General features: G+C 28.4%; 2 protein-coding genes across 4 annotated transcripts; both read right to left on the minus strand.

Moving 5' to 3' along the window:
• On the minus strand, positions 4,333–6,403 carry LOC109349570 (transcription factor bHLH18-like). Of its 2 annotated transcripts, none has more exons than XM_019590421.1 (4): positions 6,161–6,403; positions 5,490–6,050; positions 4,906–5,268; positions 4,333–4,500 (listed from the first exon to the last, which is right to left on the minus strand). In XM_019590421.1, exons 1-4 carry the CDS (start codon positions 6,197–6,199, stop codon positions 4,426–4,428), a joined length of 1,038 nt encoding a protein of 345 aa, XP_019445966.1. In that variant the 5' UTR covers positions 6,200–6,403; the 3' UTR covers positions 4,333–4,425. The 2 variants fall into 2 exon arrangements, with proteins under 2 accessions (XP_019445966.1, XP_019445967.1); XM_019590422.1 differs by having other exon boundaries at positions 5,490–6,044; positions 6,161–6,402.
• Positions 17,902–20,201, minus strand: LOC109349572 (transcription factor bHLH18-like). Of its 2 annotated transcripts, XM_019590425.1 has the most exons (5): positions 20,034–20,201; positions 19,272–19,751; positions 18,650–19,024; positions 18,165–18,254; positions 17,902–18,120 (listed from the first exon to the last, which is right to left on the minus strand). In XM_019590425.1, the coding sequence occupies exons 1-4, from the start codon at positions 20,091–20,093 to the stop codon at positions 18,165–18,167; spliced, it is 1,005 nt and encodes a 334-aa protein (XP_019445970.1). In that variant the 5' UTR covers positions 20,094–20,201; the 3' UTR covers positions 17,902–18,120. The 2 variants fall into 2 exon arrangements, with proteins under 2 accessions (XP_019445970.1, XP_019445969.1); XM_019590424.1 differs by having other exon boundaries at positions 18,093–18,254.

Here is a 22,900-nt window from a genome sequence, read left to right on the forward strand (position 1 = left end):
CTTTACATCTTTATAAGAGGAGATAAGTTATTTTTTACAACTACTAAAATTATGATGTGTGTTATATTTAACATCCTTTCTACTAAAATATTTCCATTTAAAAAAAAGATACATACCATAATTTAAATGATCAAATAAGAAAATTTATGAGAATATATTTTATTCTCTAAAACCAAAAATATTTTCATATAATAAGTGGTTTGGTAATTAACAGGTAAGCACGATCCATATGTCATTGATCAATCTCCTAAATGACCCAAGCTCCTTTTGTCCGAGAAGGGATAGAAAAACAATAAGCCACTTGTGTTTATTCTTTTAGACACTCAACTAATATATATATTAGGCGACCTTATTTATTTTTAAATTATTATATATTTGATTGTTTTATTAATTCTTAACACATAATCTTTTTTATACTCAAAATAACACGTGGTAGATTAGCGACACGTGACTCATGTTAATCCAGGTCAACCAAGTTAACACTGTTATCTAACCCCTATTGAATTAGGCTAGCTAACGGTGAAAAACTTTGATGGACTAAAACTTTATAATTGTTGACAATCAAGAACTAAATTGATGGGGTACTACACCATTATGAACCAAAATGACTTGATTTGTCGGCATATATGTAATATATTTTATTTATTTGTAAAAAAAAGTCCATCTCATTGTTGTAGTTAATAAATATAAAATAGAAAAAGGTATAAAAGTGATACAAAAATAATGTCAAATATTACCATGTTTTTATGCAGCTTATTGGTTACAAAACTTTAGGACCAGAGATACTAATAGTGATTTTTTAACACTTTTACAAAATTGTGTTTATTTCTCTAAAACAAGCAAGTGAAAATATATTCACTATTATATTTCAGTAGCTTAAGATCGCAATACACTTTAAATTAAATCAATGAAATATATAATATTATTACTTACTCACTTTCTAAAAAAATTCATTTTAATTAGTCATAAGAATACACAACATTTTCTTCTAAGGATCATGATATCTTTATAACTGTTATCAAGATTGTACATTACTCAAGTTAAGATATCCTTTTTGTGTATGAGATTCATAAGTGCCGACCCATGGTCATGAAATAATTAGTTGTAGTCCCTTTACCAAGGTAACTTAATTTTGTGCTGAACATTTTTTCAAGTGGAGTTTAATAGTGTGTTTTATGAGGTTACGAGGATGCTTCTTTTCCAGTTTTTAGGAATAAGAGTGAGTGAAATCATAATAAGTAAAGTTAGAAACATATATAAGTGGATGAACACATGAATTTAATAGTTTAAGGTTATGAATTAAGATATGTTGGGTATATCGTATTGTGATTCTTACATATTGGTTCCCTCTTAACATCGGTCCATATGTAGGGGTGATAGACCTTATAATTCATTATTACTTAAGTACATTAATTATTTAACGTTTTAAAGATAAATAATCTTGATACCTATTTTGGTATTATGCTTGCCACTACAATCACGTGGATGAGGTGTTAGGTCTTCTGTTTGTTGTTTGCTTTGTGATTGTAGCATCTGTAATAATTCATAAATAAATGAAAAATGGACCACGTGCGTTTTGGTTTATGATCATCTAATACGAGATATGTATGTAGTATTATAAAAAGGATTAATAGTTAGAGAACATAATTTTGTTTTCCTCTATTTTATTATTAATAAAAAAATTATATTTTCATCTCATATTATATCTAAGATTAAGTTCATCATTATCATTAGTAATAGAGTAAATTATATTGACACTCTCCGAGTTTTAATGAAATTACACAAACCCCTCACTTTTCTACACCTACACAAATTCCCCTAATTTTTATACTTTCATTACAATGATCACTCTTGAATGAGAAATAAGTGTGATTTTTTGAACAAAAAATGTTATAAATGCAATTAAGTTAAACAAAGCATGATATACTATGGAGACAAGTCCAAATAATATATGAGTCGATACCTCTTTATTATTTTGGGTTGTTACGATATAGTATAAGAGTGATTTAAACAATATCTATTTAGAATTGTTGATGCATTTTATAACAAAAAATAAAATAATAAAGATACATTGATTTGTATATTATTTAGATGTTTCATCACAATATACAATGTTTTATTTAACTTAATTGCATTTATCACATTTTGTGTTTAAAAGATGATACTTATTTCTCATGCAATGATGGTTGGTGTAATGAAAGTATAAAAACTATGGGAGGTTTGTGTAGGTGTAAAAAAATGATGGGTGGTTTATGTAATTTCATTAAAACTCATGGGGTATCAGTATATTTTAATATATATTATAATCTTTATTTATATAAGTATTAATAAATTTAGAATTAAAAATGTGGCATAAGAAACTACATGTACACTAACAAGGCAGTGATATACACCCTAAAATAGATTAGTTTCTGACTCATGGTGAGAGAGGATAATACATTTGGTAATACTAGTAAAAAACTATGCGTGTTAATAAAATAAATAACTAAAACATTTTTTGACGAGTAAATGAATAATTAAACTAGCCTCGCTATCACAATAATTAAGCACTGTAATAAAAAAGAAGTCTAGAGTTTAAATATGAGAATGATGTTGTGTTATATAATTGTTGAGCTACAAATAATACGGAAAAGAATCCTCTTCATTAGAGGCAAATGTTTTTTACTTAAATAATACACATGTTTTAAACCAAATTTGGATGTCTAAGCATATTGAAAAGGAAAAAAAGGCAAGTTTTAATTCGTATTAATGGTGATATTTATTTATTGTAGCTTACACATGTCACGTGGCATGTCTAGAATTCAAATATTTATGCGGCAAAAGAAAAATGAAAAAATATTGTTGCAAAAAAAAGGTTTCTCATTTATATATAAATAACGAATTTCATACATGAGTTGATATATAAATGATGAATTTCATACATAAGTTGATATATACATGTAAGATCCACAAACATCAAATTTGAACTTTCTGGTGTTAAAAATCTATAACATTTGATGTATTAAGATGATTTATAAGAATGTTATTGATGTGTCTTTTTTATAATTAAGCAAGAGATGAAAACCTTAAAAAACTTAATTTCAAATTATAAAGAATGAATGTTGAGGTGATAGAAAATATAGTGGATGGCATGTAGCTAAAAGTCACTTGTAAGAGTTACATGATATTAAATGTGAATGTATGAGTTCAAATCTAGCTAATTATGCTCTTCTCTTTAAAAAATCGGCTATAATTTTTTAATAAATAATATATCATATCACCTTTTTCTCAGCACCAAATATTACAATAGGTAATTAGTAATAATTCTAGTTTGCGTTCATGAGAAGGAGAGGAAATTTATGTCCACAAGCGTTTTTATTGGGTTCCATTTTAATTAACTATCATGGGAGATTAGGAGGACATAAGTGATATCATCGAATAATAATATGTCAACGATTTCTACCCAAAAGAATATATTATATTATATAATATGTAAACCCCGAAATGAATGAAAGTGTACGACTATAAGCAAGCATATCTCAACATTTATTGTAGAGATTTGGTGGGTTCTTATATTAAAATGAAGTGATTATTAATAGAGTATAATATTGATGTAATGATATTGTAAACAATTATATATTATCAATGTATTATTTACCCTGATTACTTTTTTTGTTGTTGAAAAGTCAAACATAATTAAAAATAAATAGTAGATAATACAATAACAGTATAAAAAACTAACTTTGTGTATATATATTTTTCTCTTATTATAAGCTCTCATGGACCCATGATGGCCTCTCCAATGTTAATCAACAAATTATTAAAAAAACCTTTAAAGGATGAAAAATATAAGAGGAGTTGAAGATATGCAATCAAGAGTATCCAACATTATTTGAAATAAACAACAAGAATAATTATACTTTAATCACTACTAATCAAAATAATTTTATACAGAATAGACAGAACACAAACAGACATTGAAATAGAACAACATAAACGTTAAACCCTGCTCCACATTCATATTAAAAAAACCTGCTCCACGTTAATAAACTGCACCCGTTTCACAAAAGTGAAAGAGGTGAAAAAAGAGGAATTTGATAAATCAAATTCTCCAACAAAAACACTCTCTTAAAAAATAACTTCTGAGATCGGAAAATGACATTGTGGGGTAGATAGATTAACGTAGCTGATCAAACAACCACGCAAAAACACTTCTGCAGTTATTACTTGTTGAAGTTCATACTCAGCAGCATAACGATCGAGCAGTTCCAAGTGATAAATGACTCTGAATCCAAACCATGGATGAAAAAGATAATTATTGCGCCATGCAATAAAAAACATTGGAATCTAATTAAGGGGAAATAGATTTATTAATAAGATTATTATTCCTATAGTCATGCACATCATCAACGACGCGTAAATATGCATTGAACTATTCATTCTCGATCAAATTAACTTCTTCAAAGACTGTCTCAAGCATTTTATGAGTTCCTTTGCTTTCACACTGTGTTCCTTGTTCATCTGCAAGAAAACACAAATCAAGGTTATCCATTATTTTTTACATTGTACCAAAATTAAAGTCGGTCAATGTTTAGGACATTTGTTAAAGTAGTAAATAAAGGAAATCTTGCCTTGAAAAATGGTAAAATTAATCAACAAGGTTATTTCACAATTGAATTGTGACAACATTTAGTTTTACTTTTAGTTTTTTCTAAATACTTGTAGAGAGGGATATAAATATTTTGATTTGCTAGAATAGAAGTTATGAATGTTTAAATGTTGAAATAGCACTACTAAAAATTAATACCTAAGGACTAATAGACTTCACTGTTTTTCCTTTATTGTTTCCAAAATCTTAATAACACTCACAGTTCAAAAGATAAAGTCAATGGTTACTGTTTAAAATCAGAAGTTCATGGTATTTACCTGAGCAACAATGGTTATGTCAAGAGTGTTATTCCCAAAGGGCAAAATACTGGTACTCTGAATAGTGAGATGATACTTTTCTAACTCATTGAGTATTGCAGCCGATCGACCATTGTGTTTGTCACAGTGAACTCTGATGAGTACCTCTTTACCACAAACTCTAGCTTCTATTTCAGGGATTGGCATGTCAGGGTTTTCATCAGAAGAGGAGCTATTATCATCATCTGCGAAGAGAATAGATCTCTTAACAAACACCGCTGATTCAATTGTTTTCTCAGCTGCATGTTCTTCCAGTATCTTCACCCGTTCTTGTAGTTGTTTCAGATATTTTATAGCATCTCCCAACACAGTAGCCTTGTCCATCTACACGCAAGAATTAACCATCAATTAGTTCAACATGTAATAAAGAATATTTACATACATGGGCATCCGAAATTAAAATTAAAATTTGATTTTCCTTTGAGAAAAATAATTTCTCAACGTATTGTGTGTGCCCAAATAAATCACAACAACCATATGTATATATATATCAATGTTATTTCCTATGATATATATATATATTATCACAAATATTATATTAGTACCTTCTTGAGTCCAGGAACCATGGCTGAAAGAGCAATGAACCTTTGGCTGAGCTTTTCCCTTCGTTTCCTTTCTGCTAATACGTGATCTTGAGCTTGCGTTGTGTTCCTCATAGCCGTCGCAGTGTTAGCCTTGTTTGCTTGTTTATCATAATTTTGAAAATTAATTTTGTCCTCATAAGCAAAATCCAAATTTTCACTACACCCAGTACTCTCCAATTTAGGCTTGGTATGAAGGTTGTAATATTGCTGAGAAGCAACTGAAGAAGAAGCATTGGAGCGCTCAAAAGAAATGAGTTTAGATGATGAAGAGGAATTAGAAACATTCCAAGTAGTACTCATAGATTTGAGTTGCTTAGTGGGTCTTGCTGGTGTAACAAAAGAATTATCAGGACTATCAATAGGGAAATCATTTTGTGTGATTTCACAGTTGAAGCGCTTGTGAGAGGAATTGTTGCTCTCTGTGGATGCAGTGTAAGGATTGAAATCAAGATCATCTAAGTGGTATGCAAAAGAATCCATTGGGTATTGATGAAATAAATTTTGATCCTCCACTCCCTGAAACTTCAAAATTAGAATAATATTTCAGATTTATGCTCTTCTACATAATACAATACTGTTGAAAATGTTATTGAAAAAGTAATTGGTAGAGTTAATAGTTAGTAAGTGCTTACAAATTCAGGCGTGTACTTGGTTGATGAAATTTGCATCATCTTCGTTTGCTAGGTTCCTTAGAAAATAGTGATGGTTTGAGAATAGAGATAATGGTGTTGATAAGAAGATAGTGATGTGTTTGGGAGAACAAAAACTCGAACTTCTATAGAGAAATGAGTGAGAAGGTTACCTTGATTGAAAAATGGTTTGAAGCCAAGACAATGGAGGTGTTATTTTTCTTCTCAAAGTTGCTGGATTGGACATTGGAAACCGAATTTATAGAGGGGCACTATCTACACACGCTTCTTAAACGCGTGTGAATTATATGTTTTCCCATTTTCTAGGATCAGTGTTCATATTGCACTTTAAAATTCAATTGGAGACCACCTCTATTTACTAATAATTACTTCTTTACCAAACTTTTAATTCAACTTGCTATGTTTAAAGTCATTTTAAAAGTTAATAAATGATAAATACAATTGATTAAAATAATCTTCACTTTGGAGTATGTAGTCCTTACTCCTAACAAATATCATTTTTAAAAATCGACCATTTTTCTTTTGTTCATCATTGAAATTTAGTAAAACTTTACACCACTAGATTAACATATTATTGGTTAAAATTATTTAAATATGAGTATATGAGAGAAATAATAAATAAATAATATAATTAACAAATAAAGTATAAATATTTATTAAGTTTCAAAATGATAAAAGATTTAGAACAAAATGAAAATATCAAAATATATATGGAATCATTACTGTGTTTTGGTCAAATAGTGTAGTGAGTTATTATTGCAATGCTTTCTTCTGAAGCTGGTTATTAGCCACGTGAATCAATTGATGATTGCCAACTAAATAATATATATAGCGTCAAAAGTACTTCATCGAACATGGGGCCTTTTTCAACATAAATAGGGAGTATGATCTAACTAATTAATGCGAGAATAAGTTTTTTAAACTTACATGATATTTTAGTCATTAATTCTAAAGAAATATAATAATTTAAATTAGTAAGTAAATCAAAATTATTATATTTTATTAAAATTGATGGTTAAGATTGAAGTAAACAGATCCCCATTTATTTTATAGTATATCCCAATAAATGAAAAAAATAATGAATATATAATTTTTTTAATTAATATAACATGTTTCGAGAGGAAATTTTAGACATTATTTATGACAACACATTGTCTTTCCTCTAATATGTCACACCTTCTCTGCATTTTAGTTTTAGAATATTAAATGGATGCACTGACCGTATAAAGATATATAGATAGTCAGTGTATCATTTATCGTTCATTTGATTTTTTTTTTAAAAGTCAATGATAATTTAAGATGAATGGTGAATGATATAGTAAAAGTATAAAAAACTTTTATGTTATCATTATATACATCCTTTTTTCTAACGAATCTGTATCAAGATAGATAAATCACATTATATTGTTTCTATTCATAATTTTTTTATAAATGCTATAAAAATCAAACATCTAATGTTATGCTTAAAAATTAATTAGTCATTTGACAAGTATGCTAATTTTTTGTGTGGTTCTATTCTTTTTTGGATTTTCATACAGATGTGTAATTGAGTAATGTTACTCAAAGGGAGAAAATGTACTTTAACACCCTAAAGCTTGAGTAAAGTGCAATTTTGTTGTTTAAAATATATACTTTCATCCCAATGTTTCTAAAATGAGAAAAATAACCCATCTATATTTCCCCTCTAAAATGTGAAAAATAACTCATCTATATTTCCGTTCTAAAATTGCTTCTTCCATCACTCTCCTTCTCAACAGTGTATCAACTCATCCAGACATGTTCCATATTTCAAGCATTTAAACTCAACTTGAACCTTAAAATCAAAGACACCAACTTGTTGTCATTTTAAAAACTATTCTAATGTCTTAATCTTTTATTACAAAATTAAAATTGGACTAATATTCATTTAGCCCTTTGAAGAGCGTCTAGATTTATTTTATAATTATGATGTAATATGTGTGATTATAATTATGATATAATATTCATTTAGCCATTTGGATGAAATCACCCTAAACATATCATAAACTATGTGATATAGCAGATGAAATTTCTTTTTTCATTCTTTTTTATGAGTGTAGTAAGTTATTGTATAGTAGCCAGGAATAAGAAACGTGATTAACGTGCATTGGACTATTGTTGGTTTGACCGTCTGAGTGTTTCACTCCCTTTTAGTAAACGTTGTGAATTGTGATTGATTGGAAAGGTGGGGCTGTAGGAACGAGTTGACCGCCACATATCCCGCGTGGAATCCCCAGAATGCATTTTTAATAACGATTAATAATTTATTACTTCCTCCACTTTTGTTTAAATTTAGAAAATAAATCTCGTTATATCATAAAATAATTTATTTTCTTCAAATATGATATATGCATTATTTTATTTAGTTTTCAAAATATTCTTATAAAAAATAATTAAATATAATATATATATCATAATTTTAATTATTGAGTAAAATATATCTCATTGTAGTAAGAGTTGTTTTATTCTTAAATTTATTCTACCATTTTTTTATCAAGAAGTTTTCTCAAATTTTTCTTCTTTTTTTTAAAACTAAATGTAATTTTTAATTCCTGATTTTTTTCATTGAAAAAGTATGAGAACCATGATGGTCCAAAGAAATTTCAAGAATGAAATTCATGACCAAATGTTATGGAAATGTTATAGGTGGAAAAATATATTTAAGATCTATTTATATGGAAATGTTATGGGTGAAAAATATATTTAAGACTTATTTATAATTGGAAGGGAGCTAAGATAAGAAAGTCTTACAAAATCATCCTAACAATAAAATAATATTATCCTAACAATCATCATCAATAATGATAAAATAAAAACAAGAGAAATAACCACTAAAACAATAAAGTCATTATCTCCCACTAGATAGCCTAAGCTAAAAAGAGGAGAGATAGACACACAAAAGGTATTACTTAAAATGTTTTGAACGACCTATATTATCTAAAACATTCTGACACCTTTAGCTTCCCAATAAGCATGGGTAAGAGATAAGTTACAATTGGCATTCTACATTGTTCCCACCTCCATCACCAAGGTGAAACAATCATGAAAATTGGAGCAACTTGACTATGCTAAAGAGATAGCTGTCTAAGAATCTAACTCTCAACAATGACACATTGAATCTCTAAATTCGTAGCACCACATAGATTCATAATTCAGCCTTAACAGAAGAAGAACCACAAAGTTGCAACAAAACCCTTTAAGCTTTAAAGAACTAGCTAGCATTATCTCCCGTGAGACTACCACATGCAGCTTGTGACTTTAGTTGCTTAAATGACCCTCCAACTTTATGTTTGCATGAACAAAGATATGTTACTCCAACTGTATTTTAAATTATATTCTAGACCAATAATATTGAAATAAAAATAGAAAGAAAATGAGTAAATATCATTTCCATCAATAAAGAGATAGATACTAAAAAAATAAAGAAAAATATAATATGATAAGACATTTTTATCTTTTTGTATAAAATTAAATAATATTTTTGTCATTAAAAATACAAGTAAAATCAAGTAATATATCTTCACTAATAAAAAAGATATTTGTTCAAAAAATAATAATAAACCTTTAATTTTTAATTGATATAACATATTTTTATTGATCTACTACGTGGTTTGATATATAGTCTTGGACAAATATCTTTGTCCAGCTTGTATTAACCATCATCTGGCTTCTCCGAATAATATGAACTTCTCTACAATAACTCAGGCTTGTGTCACACACTTTCCTAGCATTTCTAATGATTTGGAAGATTACCCTAGATTGAGTATTAATGTGTATAAAATATGTGTATGTAATAAATGTTGTACCTTTTCTTTATAAATACTATATGTAATAATATATACAAAATATTTGGATGAAGGGCGAACACCCATGCTCTCTAGTCTCTACATTGAACCCGTTCCAAAATTCAGGACCTTTGCTTATTCAAATGGAAGTGGCACTCTAATTAAAATGAGCAAATTAAATAAACATATATTTACATGTAGATAACTTGTGAGGTAAAGTCGTGTGTGTTTTATCATTATGTGTACCATGTGTGAATACGTTCTTGTTAACTTTAGAAATAAACTAGACTTTTCATGAAACTTAATTAATCCAATAAATTATATAAATAATTTCGACAAGTGTTGTAATAAATTCTCACTCTAGAAACTTTGACAAAGATTGTACAGCATACAAACAATATCATTTGAGGAAGTAGAATTTAGTGAAGAATTTAGCAAAGATATGTTTGTTGACTACTAGGGCCAGCCATGGCAATAAAGATGGAGGCTAATCCCTAGCCCCCATTCACTCTCCTCCATCCAAATGGGAATTGCATGCAGGCTCCCTGTAATACGAATGAGGATTATTTGTCCCAAATAATATCTCATTCCTTGTCTCAAATCAATTATATATTAACATGTGGATAAAATAAAAATTTTAAAAGCACGAAATAATTAAATGGAGCACTCTGATTACTTGGGACATAAATGAGACACCGTTTAGAACAAGTGATCTTCATCCCATAGCACATGAGTTATGACATTTTGTCAATAATTAATTTGGGATATATATATATATATATATATATATATATATCCCAAATTAATTATTGACAAAATGTCATAACTCATGTGCTATGGGATGAAGATCACTTGTTCTAAACGGTGTCTCATTTATGTATGAAAAAAAGTTTGTTACAGTTGTATTCATTATAAAATAAATAATTCTCCTATTTTGACTATTTGTTAGAACAATAGAATAAGAGAGGGGTGAAGTATTGAAAACCTTTTGAAAGGTTTAAGGTTTAAACCCAACATTACGTAAATTCAATTTTTTTTTGAAGTGTTTATGAGGTAGAAAGATAAACCTCCATTATATAAACACTTCATATAGTCATTTGGATTATGTATCTGACTCCAATTATAAACCCTAAATCCTAAAGTTTGGGAAATTATAAGGTGATTTAATGATTAGAATAAAAGATTTAAAAAATGAAGTAAATGTGATTATCGATTTGAATTTCACTCATAACAAAATACTACCATAGTTTTATAGTAGTTTCTTGAAAGTATAATAATTTACATTTATTTACCCTCTTTCTTTAAATCCTCATATTACAATTATAAACAGTTCCAAGATCAAACGGAGCCCAAAAAAACAACCTACTCCAACTTTTTGAAGTCATACTCATGGTAATTAATTGAGAGCCCAAGGAATTAATTTGTAGGACAAAATAGGTTTTGAGCACTGTCTTTCATTCTTCCATAGAGAGATTATGGTCTCACCAAGACTCAGGGAAGTGTTGTGTAAAAATAAATAAAAAATAACACATTAATATTTATAAAAAATTTATTTAAAATAGTATTACACTTTTATTTTTAAAATACAAAAGAAAAAATTATTTATCTCTCTATTGCTATAGATGAGTCTCTTCACCTCTATTTCTTCTCCCAGAAAAAAAAATCAATTAATAGAATTGCAGAAATAAAGTCTAAGTTCCCATAACAGTTGCACAATTTTTCTCATTCATCCTGTCTATAAAAATGAAATAAAAAACTTCTCTCTTTCATTCACAAATAGATCTCCACAAACAATTTTCTTGTGTTGTCGAACAAAGTTTTAATAGCTATAATCTTACCAACAGGCGTTGGTTCAAGTGATACATGTTTGATTCCCCTTAAGCAAGAACCCGGGTTCGAGTCTTGTGGATGGAAAAAATGTCCGTTGGGAGAGTTAGCCCCACTTACCTATGGATGTGCCCGGCTCGGATAAGATTGTCTCCAGTGCGAGGATACATGTGGGAAACAAAAAAAAAATCACTATAATCTCTTCAATACTTATTAAAATTCAATATACAAATTAAATGAATATAAATAGAGCAACCAATAAATTAACAAGAAACCTAGACCCACACACCACAATTCTACCATTACCCCACCACCATAGATTGGTTCTACGGTCGAGCACCCACTAATGCAATTGGATATTATTATATTTTTGCTTCACGTTGAAATTCTGCAGTGCCAACAGCAGATGTTGAAATTCCTTTTGGGTTCTAATCAGATAGAGCTTGAATGATTGATAGAACAAAATAACATTCTGTAATGTTATTAAATTATTCTTGAATCTTAAATCCATATTATGCCCTTAAAACAAATGAGTTTCAAACGTGTTGAGATAATTTTTAATTAAGCGCTTCATTTGTCTTTACTTAACAGCAAATCTTTTATCAGATCTTGTTTCAATCGATGATAAGGCATGTGAAGAAAGATGCGAAATGAGAACCTTCAAACATAACCCCACGACTTGGATCTAAGCAATTCGTGCATATCTAAACTATAAGTTGATAGAAAATTAGTTAGAAAAAAATATGTATATATTTACTATATAAGACATTATTAAACTCTCCTAATGTAATGTTATTTGTCGTTTATATTTAATTATTATGACTCTCAACTAAAACAAAATGTAATACAAATGAACAATGAACCATGGATATAATGATATACTGATTGTATATAAATATTTAAATTTTTAGTGCATAAAATTTAGTTAATATCTGTCCTCGTTATGAAATGTTAATCCACGTATCTTATGTGGAATTTTATAATTTTATTATATTAGAAGTCTAGAACAACTACCTGTATATAGATCTGAGATGATGATGATGCTGAGTTTTGAAGGACATAAATATTCTACGAATCACATTTTTAATTGCAAATAAACACTCCAGTACGTGGAATGATTAATTGAACTTATAATATGCATCTGCAAGCCATATCCACTTGGCAAATCAGTTTTTTTAATCAAACTATATTGCCTAATTATTTTACGTTAGTCACATAAAAACTGAACCGTGACTCTAATTTTATAACATGATGACAGGAAAACAATTTAGTATTGTATACTGACTGAACGCCCAGTATAACAAATAATTGAAATATGTCATTTCGTTTATTTTCCATGTCACATTTTTTTATTTTTGTAAGGGAATTTTGTTTTTGTTTTTTTTGCAAGGCACGATGAGCATTGCACAAGTATTTTTTTTCTTCTAAAGTCTGGATGTGGGAATGTATATTTTAATACCCTCACCAATTCCAACTCATGTGGCACTACTTTGGTTAACAAAGAGTGAGTTTGGTAGAAGCAAAATCAAAACCTTTTCAAATCAAATTAAAACTAGAGTTATTTCTATGGGAATGGAGTATCTCCTTGTATAAGGAGATAAGTTATCTCCTCCTGCCAGTGAAATCATGACATGTGTCATGTTTCATCATTTTCTATAAAAATATTTTTTAAAATAAACAAAATAACATACATGTCACATTTTTAATAGCTAGAGGAGATAAATTATCTCATTATATAAGGAGATACATAATTCTCTATTTCTATTTTGCATACATGCATCTTCCATCTATCAAATAAATTATGGCGGATTTGGTTATGAGCTTTTGTACTGGATTGGTTCACACTTCACAAAGATGCTTTGGGCCTCGACATAACCCGGCTTAAACTTAAACAATTTAGGAGTTTAGATTTAAACTTCATAATACACATTTTGAACCCCATAACAGACATATGCGGTCTAAACTAAATGTATATAAACAAGTTGATGTATGTATGTGTTTTAAAAAAAAAGAATAACACATAACTTTAACTACGTGCACCTAACCAAGGTTGCGGATAATATTTATAGGTTTGAAACAAGTATTTTGGATTGAAATCTAAATTCTATATCCAAATAGGATATAGATATATTAGGACCACAACAAAAAGAACACTGAATACTGGAAGCATCAAAAGAATGACCTTGTTTTGATTTTATTGGGCATGCCATCCATTAGTGTTAGAATTATTTTAGAAGTTGGTTAGGAAACTAGGTAGTTAGTTAGTAGTTAAAGTTAGTTTGTTAACTTTGTATTGTTCATTGTTTGGATCACAAGCTTCCTATTTTTTGTATAAATAACTCATCATTGACTTCATTCCCAATAAATGAGAATGGAGGTACATTTCTAATTTCTAATAATTAGATCACTTAGGGAAATTCTTATTCATACATTAATATAGTGCATCAAAGTGCATACATCAATCTATATAAATACCGTAGTTAATTAAAATAATATGACTAGTTAAGTGCCATAAGCCGCTTTTGAAAGTGGCATATATTTATTCCTGCTTGTGTAGTTGTATTGCACACTGTTAGGATTGAATAGCTAGAATTGTTCATGGGCTAGATTGGGCTTCAATTCGACTTTGTTAAAGCCCTATTTGATATTTAATCGGCTTAAATTTTCTGGCTTATTTGGCACTAATTGTGGTATGAAACTTGCTCTTGACCTTGGTATCAAACAACTTATTTTAAAGAACGACTCCTAGATTGCAGTAAAGTTTATTGGCCTTAGGTGTTGTTAGATACCAATTGGAGACTTGACATTTTACTAAAAAAATGGAACATTTTAGTTCCACTAAAAAGGGCAGAACCAATCGGAATAGAACATGTCAGTTTTATCCTTTAACGTTTTGTTCTTTGTCCCTGTTTCATTTATATGATTCTTCCATATTTTAATATGATACTATAAGAGATTTTATGTCTTTTAAGATTATTATCATTATTAAATTACAACTCAACATAGTTCCACTTTGGTGATGCTATAAACGATATTATCAACAAACTGTTGATGTTGACCAGTTGAAATACATTTTGAATTATATTTTAATATTTGAGTTGATATTGTATTATGCTAGTTAGAGTTTGTTTTAGTGATTTTAATTAGTTAAATTTTGTTTACATTTATATATATTTAATTCATTGTAAACTATCACTCATTCAATAATATAATGATGTGAAATATTATTTAATTCAATAAAGATATGACTGTTTATTCTTTTACCTTCTTTTTTATTCAACCTTTTATTTCTCATTTGTGCATTACTTCTACTATTTTTAACAACTAGTACAATAATTGTGCGGATGTGCTAGAAAAGAAAGGCCCCTCTTATTCTTGTTCATGTCATATTTTCTTTCTCTGTAATATAATTTAGGTGATGCCAAAACTTTCTTCTCCTATAGTAGTTATCTCTTAGATTTTCCCGGTTTTTTCGGCTTTGCCCCGTTTTCTTCTTAAAAGAGAGAAAGAAATATCAAACATAAATATAAGGTAAACACACAACCTAGCTATTAATATAACAAGGCTTAGTTGATTGTCAATAAAACTATTAATCACTCTTACTAAGGGAATCCATGATAATAAGCAAACTACTCTTTTAGGATTTAGTATCAAAAGTCTTCATATTTGATGATAAGGACATCTCAATTTCACTTTCCTTTTAAAAACGAACTGTGTGATTAACTAACCCGTTAGATCAGTTTCCATCCAAATTAGTCATGGTTTGGATGGAAGAGCCTTTAGCCTTTCAGCCAGTAATACTCCTATTATAGTGATGATCAATATTCTTTGACTCCAACTTTACACTCTGACACACGCATATCCGCTGAAAATTATTTAATTTCGATTCTGATCACTCATAATTTAATCAACTTGTATTTGGGTGCATGTAATTCCTTTTAAAAGACATCTATTAATTTTAATTGGAAAATAAATCATGTGAAATCACATTGTAAATAGAAAAAATGTGCTTGATTAAATTATGAGTTTATTATTTATGTACTGGCAGTTGAAAGATTTATACATAATTAGTATATCATTTAACATTCATTTTATATTACTTTTATATTTCAAAATCAATAATAGTAAAATATAAATGAAGATATAATGATAATGTAAAAATCTATTACACTATTAATATACGCATTTTTTTCTCTTAAATTATTAAAATGTCTACCTTGCGATTAGAAAATTGTGCTCAATTGATTCACTCTTCTGCAGTTGTATCTCGTTCGTTTTTGTTTTTAATGTTAATAGACCATAAACCCCTTTTTGATATTAAAAAAGTATAATTTTAGAACAGAAACAACTACAGGATAGGTGAAAGTAGCGGAAGAGGAGCTGAATGCACATTAACTTATTCCAATTGTCATGATAGCTTGATAGGGAAACACGGGGTATTAATTGACGCTTTGTTTTTTAATTTGGTTCTAAAGTGACACGCGATACAATGTGTTTCGTACAAACTTTTAAAATTCAAGAAGATTTTGATAGGTCAATTGAGGGATCTAAGATGAGATGTAGTGACTAAAATATTAAACTAACATTGAGAAACGTAGCATGAAGAATGACGACACAGACACAACTACTTGTTAATTTGAATAGCTAAAAAATATTTAATTATTAAATTTTTAATTTAAACATGTTTTTCATCAAATCATAATAAGGGATACATGGGTGGATCTGCTGTTATAAAATAGTGTAGCACTTTATGTGTTATGACTTCTAATTGGTCATAAAAATAATTAATTATTAAAATTTTAATTTAAAATAATTTTTCAATTAACCACAAGCAATGACACATGGAATGATATACTTTGTAGAATAACAGATATGCTCCCATATACATAACATGACAAATATTTGAGATAACATATGTGCTTCACATGATGACTCAATGACAAAGTTTCCAATTTTAGCCAAAGATTAATGATGTTTTTGTTAGCTGAGTTTTGGAGAAGATGGAAAAAAGTAAAAGATTTCATAAATATTTCATGATTCTCAATAAATTTAAAGTTGTAATTCTTAAAATTTTAATTGGTAATAAAATACATTTTAGTATATATTTTTATTATATGAATATTTTTGTCATTCAAAATTTTATATCTATATTTTTTTTAAATTTTTTTCCTCTTAATTAAACAATACAAAAATCTATTTTATTTCTCTCAATTTTCTTTCTCCATCTCTCTTTCTCCCTTTTCTGTCCTAGTATTTGCTACTCATCAACCCAAGAAATGTTGCTTACTATTTGACTAAGTCTAAGTGGACAAAATAGGGACAACCTTATTCAAACATTAAGTTTATTAAATTACCCACTCTTTTACCTAACCCCGATTTCTAATGGACTTAGCCCATATTTTACATTTTGATATTGCGAAAGTGAAGATTGAGTGAGCATGTGCCTGATTTGTTAATTTAACCTGTTGATCTAGAAAGGAATATGCTACTTATTTTAAAGTATAACAATTATGCATTAACAATATAAAAATTTATATAACATCAGTATATAAAAATTTATATAACATCAGTATATAAAAATTTATATAACATCAGTATATAAAAATTTATATAACAGAAAATAAATATCAAGAGTAATGATAATTGAAAATAAATAATAGTTAATACAATGATAATATAAAATATTCTTACAATAACAATGTATACACCCTTTTCTCTTTATGGGATTATTTATCAAATTCAAATTTTATGCTTTCATATCTACTGATTTATCTCTTACCTTTTTAATAAAGTTCCAAAATGACCATTCATCCCATAAAGAAAATTCAGATTGTGCGGATGAAAAAAAGACAAGAAAATAGCATGAGTTGGTTAGGATATAGTAAGTTTAAAAAGAAAAGAAAAAAAGGAGGGTAGTCGTTTAACTTCGTTAGGGAAATGGAAGAGAAGAATATTAATAAAATAACAATCCTTTGTGGATCAAATTATTTAAAGCTATTTGAAATGGTGCCATTTCATTTTTAGCTAATTAACCGTACTTTAATTCTTTTTCACTATTTTTGGGGTAATGAATCGTACTTTAACATTTTCCCCTGCATAAACGTGAAGCAACTTCTGATTGATCAATATCCAACAATATCATCCTCCAAACAAAAAAATGTTTTCGATATTTACATCAGAAGATGTCAACTCATCACCATTACAATACCTCTTATCTATACTTAAGCCCTTGTTAAGCGGTGTCATGAAAAAAGTCCTACCCTCTCAACAATTTTTTTTTTTTATATAGTCTAACAGTAAATGCTTGAGGGAGAAAACACTTCAAAAGACAAGAGCAAATATCACCAACCCCACGTTCACGTTATTATGACAGACAAACACTTCAATGTAGCCATGCGTATGTTCTTTACAAGATCCTTTATGCTCAAATTGTAATCTTTTCCCATCTGCAAAAAGTAATATTCAAATACAGATATAAACTAAATATTGTTAATACTGGTAGATCTTAATTTGAGAGTGTTAATATTAAGTAAAGTCAAAGTGATAGTGGTAAGAGAGATGAAACTAAATAAAATCTTAGAATAGTAAAATGAAGGATTTTTCTGGCATGGTCGATCTAAATAATCACTCATTAAGGAACTAAAAATAAAGACAATTTATTAAACTTTGCATCCTTTATTTGTTATTTTTTAAGAATAAATATGGTTTGTCTTTGAAAAAGTTCGCACACTTTTAGTTCCTAAAAAGTTCATTTAGCCCTTTAAGATTATTCTATCAAATACTTTAGCGTATGATAAATCTAATCAAAATACTGTAAATTAAAGTTGAGAGGGTCATTTACCTGAGCAATGAAGATTATCTCAAGAGTAGAATCTCCAAAGGGTAAGACACTACTATTAACAAGAAAGAGGTTCAGGCTTTGAATCTGTTCCAATATTTTGACCAGAAGACCCTTTTGCCTTTGACAATGGATCCGAAGTAGCACATCTTGCCCTGAAATTCTTGCTCCCACTTGGAGGAGTGGTTCACTGCCACTTGCATTTTCAATGCTCTCATTATCACATGATGAGGAATCATCGTTATCTCCAATATTCACTTGTTGCTTCTTCAGAACCACCACCCTTGTCTGTTTGCTCTCTTCTTCCAAAATTGCTACACGCTCTTTAAGCTCTTTAGCATGTTTAATAGCATCCCCTAGTATAGAAGCCTTGTCCATCTGTGAATTAATAGATTAATTGGTTACAATAAAGCTAGTCTATCTTAAATCAGATTTTAGGCAAGTAATGATCACACCCTTTTCAACCAACAATTATCAAATGTTCGATTCCTGATAGCAAAATTGGAAGGGATAACTACGAACCCTAATAATAACAAAAAAATATAGTGTCTAACCTTATGAGGTAACAAATGTGTTATATTAAAAGGATATGCCTATAAAAGAATAATTAGAGGATATAAAATACCTTCTTTAGACCAGGAATAAGGGCTGCAAGAGCAATGAAGCTCTGGCTAAGCTTCTTTCTTCGTTTTCTCTCAGCCATTATGTGATCACGAGAATGAGATGCAGATCTCTTACCAAATGTGGTTTTTGTTTCAGACTTTTGATTTGTTGAGGCCCCTTCTGTTGTTTGAGCTGAGATAAGTGTATTTCCTAACTTGGGCAATGACACTGACACCGTCTCATTTTGTTTTGGAGGGTTTAAGGTACTTTCAAACCCATAAAACTGAGCGTTGTTGTTGTTGTCAAAAGACAGAATCTGAGACTGATCAAAAGATAAAATTGAGGATGGAGGAGAAATTTTTGGTGACAAATTTTCAGTGATGCTGGATGAGTTGCTACTTGTGTTCCCCTGCATTGCACTTGCTATGTCATGTGAATGAAATTCTTTATCATCAATATCTAAGTTGCATTCCTCCAAAAATAAATTATAAGCATCCATATCCTGTGAGAAGTAAAAACATTAAAACAAAACAAAAGAAATTATAATAAATTGGATCAAGATCAAATGTTACACTTCACAATTATGTTAAAACTCATCCAAATGATCTTCACATAGATATGTTTGATAGATGAAATTATTGTATGGTCCAGAATCGCATTAATGCTTACTCATGGATAAAATGTATCCATCTGGGATTATATAATAGTTTCACGTATCAAACATAGTAATTTAGCTGAAGCATTTGAAGATTGGAATATGGAAGAGTAAGAGTGAATTTCTTACGAAATCAGATAACCAGCAGGTTGGTGCTGATGAGTCTATCAGTGTGTTTGATAACTCCATAATAAATTAAAAGCGAGTTAAAGAAATAAACTTAACAGTAACACTTGTATGCTATTCTGTGAAATAATGAACAATAAGATTATATTATTCAAATTTGTGCAGAATGGGAGATCATTTGTTCACTCTTTATAGAAGTATTGATCTAGTTTTGCAGTTCCTACCCCTAGCCATGTACGAAGGAGCATATTCATTATCCCCTACAGTTTGTTTGTATAGATATTATTATTATATATGATTAATCAGAAAAATATAATTAAATTAAAATTTTAATATTTGTTTTTGACTAATTTCAAATCATAACTAAACTATGAATGGAACAAATTATTAGGCCTTGGATGTCAACATCAGAAAGCAATCACATCAGAACAAAATAGTGTTAGATATACACGATCTTTTAGAATTACAAGAAAATTTTATATTGTTAAATATGCCGCTTTGGATCTTGGATTGGGGAATATGAATCACGTGATGTTAAGAATATTGAACTCAATAATTGAGCAAATTATACAGCAGAGCGCACATCTTTTTTGAATGGGATTTTCTTTTCATCTGATTGAAATTAAATTACTTTATGGACAACACGAATTTCCATTGTTATAATATGATTCACCAATGTTTCCTTGCAATGATTAAATTATATCTTGTAATTAATAATATTTATAAATTTATTATAATGTAAAACTTAATTATATTTTATTTAGTAAATCATCAACAATTACATGACTATAATAATATTATGACTGGTTTTATAATTAATGTGTTATTAATACCACCATATATTTCCAAAATAAATCTTAAATTCAAGGATAATATAAAAATTAGGGATGACAATATGGGTTTGGCTCAGCCGGTTAGCCTATTTGGATTCACATTTTCAAGAGGTTGTGTTGGGAATTTTAGCCTAAAAACTTATATTCAATTTGGTTTGGAAACCTGTTTTTTAGACGGACCACAAAGGGTCAGACCGGACTGGCCCACGGGCCAACATTAAAAAAAGATTTAATCATGAATATAATGAAGTTTTGTTAGTTAATTATTTTTATAAGTACGTATTAATTTAATCATGTACATGATGTAGATGATGAATAAGAATAAGATTTAAAAGACGTTGATAATGATACTAATAGAAAAGTGGAGGTATCTTTTTCTAACAACACATCTAATGTTTAAAACTTAGGAGTTAGAAGATTTATTGGGAACTACGTTGGCTTGTTATTTATAACTTACAATTTTTAAATTAAGACAACATGTTAGTGTGAGATGGTGGACTTTTGTTTATGTTTTTTTGTTTTAGAAGACATTTATGATGCGTGATGATTATTTATTTTTGAAATTGTGATTAAATTTGTTATAAATGTGTGTTTTTAAAAATTGAGTCAGCGTACATGCTCGCCAACCCTGTCAAATATGGGTTGAGCTAACATTTTGAGTCATTTTATCAATAAGGGTCAAGTTAGCCTATATTTTGGAAGACAAAAGTTGGGTTGGGCCGAACTGACCCGTATTGTCACCCCTAATAAAAAACTCAGTTTTTCTCTTTGTTATGGAGTAAATCGTACTGAATAGTTCCTTAGATGTTTATTCCATCTCCATATACCAAGAAATAAAATATAAAGTTACAATTTTAAACTAATTTCATATTTATATTTAATTAATAGTTTTATTGAAAACAATAAAAAAGATGAAAAGTCAAAATTATTAAATATGGACAAATGAAAAAATAATGAGTTCTACATAAAAATATAAAATATCTTATAACCACTCTACTCTGATAAATACAACATAAATGCAGTTTGGTTTTAGTAATTTTTTGTTAGATCAGCTTAATAGTTAAAGTCTTAAAAGGACACATTTTTGTTTTTACTTTAATATTTATTCATGTAAAAATAATAATTTAATATGTATATACTAATAATGTAAATGTTATCTATATTATTAACAAATGAAATATTATTCATATATTAATTATTATTGACTCTCAAATAAAAGTAATACAAATTAATAATGTATTGACATTGTAAAAAATTTTACACTAATAATACATATATTTTAAACTCTAAATATACTTCAAATAAACTAATAAGTCAATCAAGTGGGTATATTATTTACGTTCGATTTCTATTTTATTTTTTATATTAAGTATAATATTTATGTATTATTATCGTAAATATTTATACACAATTAGTATAATATTTATCATTTATTTTATTACTTTATTGAAAAATCAATCATAACTATATTTGAATAATGACTAACAACATGTAAAACTCTTAAACTATGTTCATACACTTTTTCTTTTTTTGTATTTGGGACATGGAAGAAAAATGTAGAATTGGACGATGAGGAGAAACAAGAAAAGAAAGATGGGAAAGGGAGAGGACAGAAATTGAGCACCGTCATGTCGTTTGGGTGGACCAAGACGTCTTTTAAAAAAATATAACTTCCTTGTTATTACATTATTAATTACTTATTTGTACTCTTTATATCTAATAGTTATTAATAATTGAAAGGGAATGGAATTGTAAAAAAAGAAAATTTCATGCTTTATTTGGTTGAAATGAATATACAGAATTATTTTTATCTCTTTTTTTTATTGTTTGGTTGGATAGAAGATGAGAAGAGGATAATTATGTTGTGATTCAAATTATAAAAATATCTCTAAAACAAAGAAAAGATATATAAAAATGTTATTTTATTATTAATTAAAAATAAATGTTGTAATTTTAAATTATAAATTATATTATAATTTTAATAAACATTTCCAATTGATAAAATTTGGGATAACAAATTATTGTCTGAGTAAAATT

The sequence above is a fragment of the Lupinus angustifolius genome, chromosome LG06, assembly GCF_001865875.1.
Source record: "Lupinus angustifolius cultivar Tanjil chromosome LG06, LupAngTanjil_v1.0, whole genome shotgun sequence".
Classification (NCBI taxonomy): Eukaryota; Viridiplantae; Streptophyta; class Magnoliopsida; order Fabales; family Fabaceae; genus Lupinus; species Lupinus angustifolius.

Excerpts from the sequence above, each read along its gene's own strand:
- LOC109349570 (XM_019590421.1), bottom strand. The coding sequence starts at position 6,199 with ATGATGCAAATTTCATCAACCAAGTACACGCCTGAATTT. Across the intron at positions 6,051-6,160 it reads CCAAGTACACGCCTGAATTT|TTTCAGGGAGTGGAGGATCA; the intron begins GTAAGCACTTAC and ends CTAATTTTGAAG. Across the intron at positions 5,269-5,489 it reads TGGTTCCTGGACTCAAGAAG|ATGGACAAGGCTACTGTGTT; the intron begins GTACTAATATAA and ends TCTTGCGTGTAG.
- LOC109349572 (XM_019590425.1), bottom strand. The coding sequence starts at position 20,093 with ATGGAGTTATCAAACACACTGATAGACTCATCAGCACCAACCTGCTGG. Across the intron at positions 19,752-20,033 it reads CCTGCTGGTTATCTGATTTC|GATATGGATGCTTATAATTT; the intron begins GTAAGAAATTCA and ends TACTTCTCACAG. Across the intron at positions 18,255-18,649 it reads AGATAATCTTCATTGCTCAG|ATGGGAAAAGATTACAATTT; the intron begins GTAAATGACCCT and ends TACTTTTTGCAG.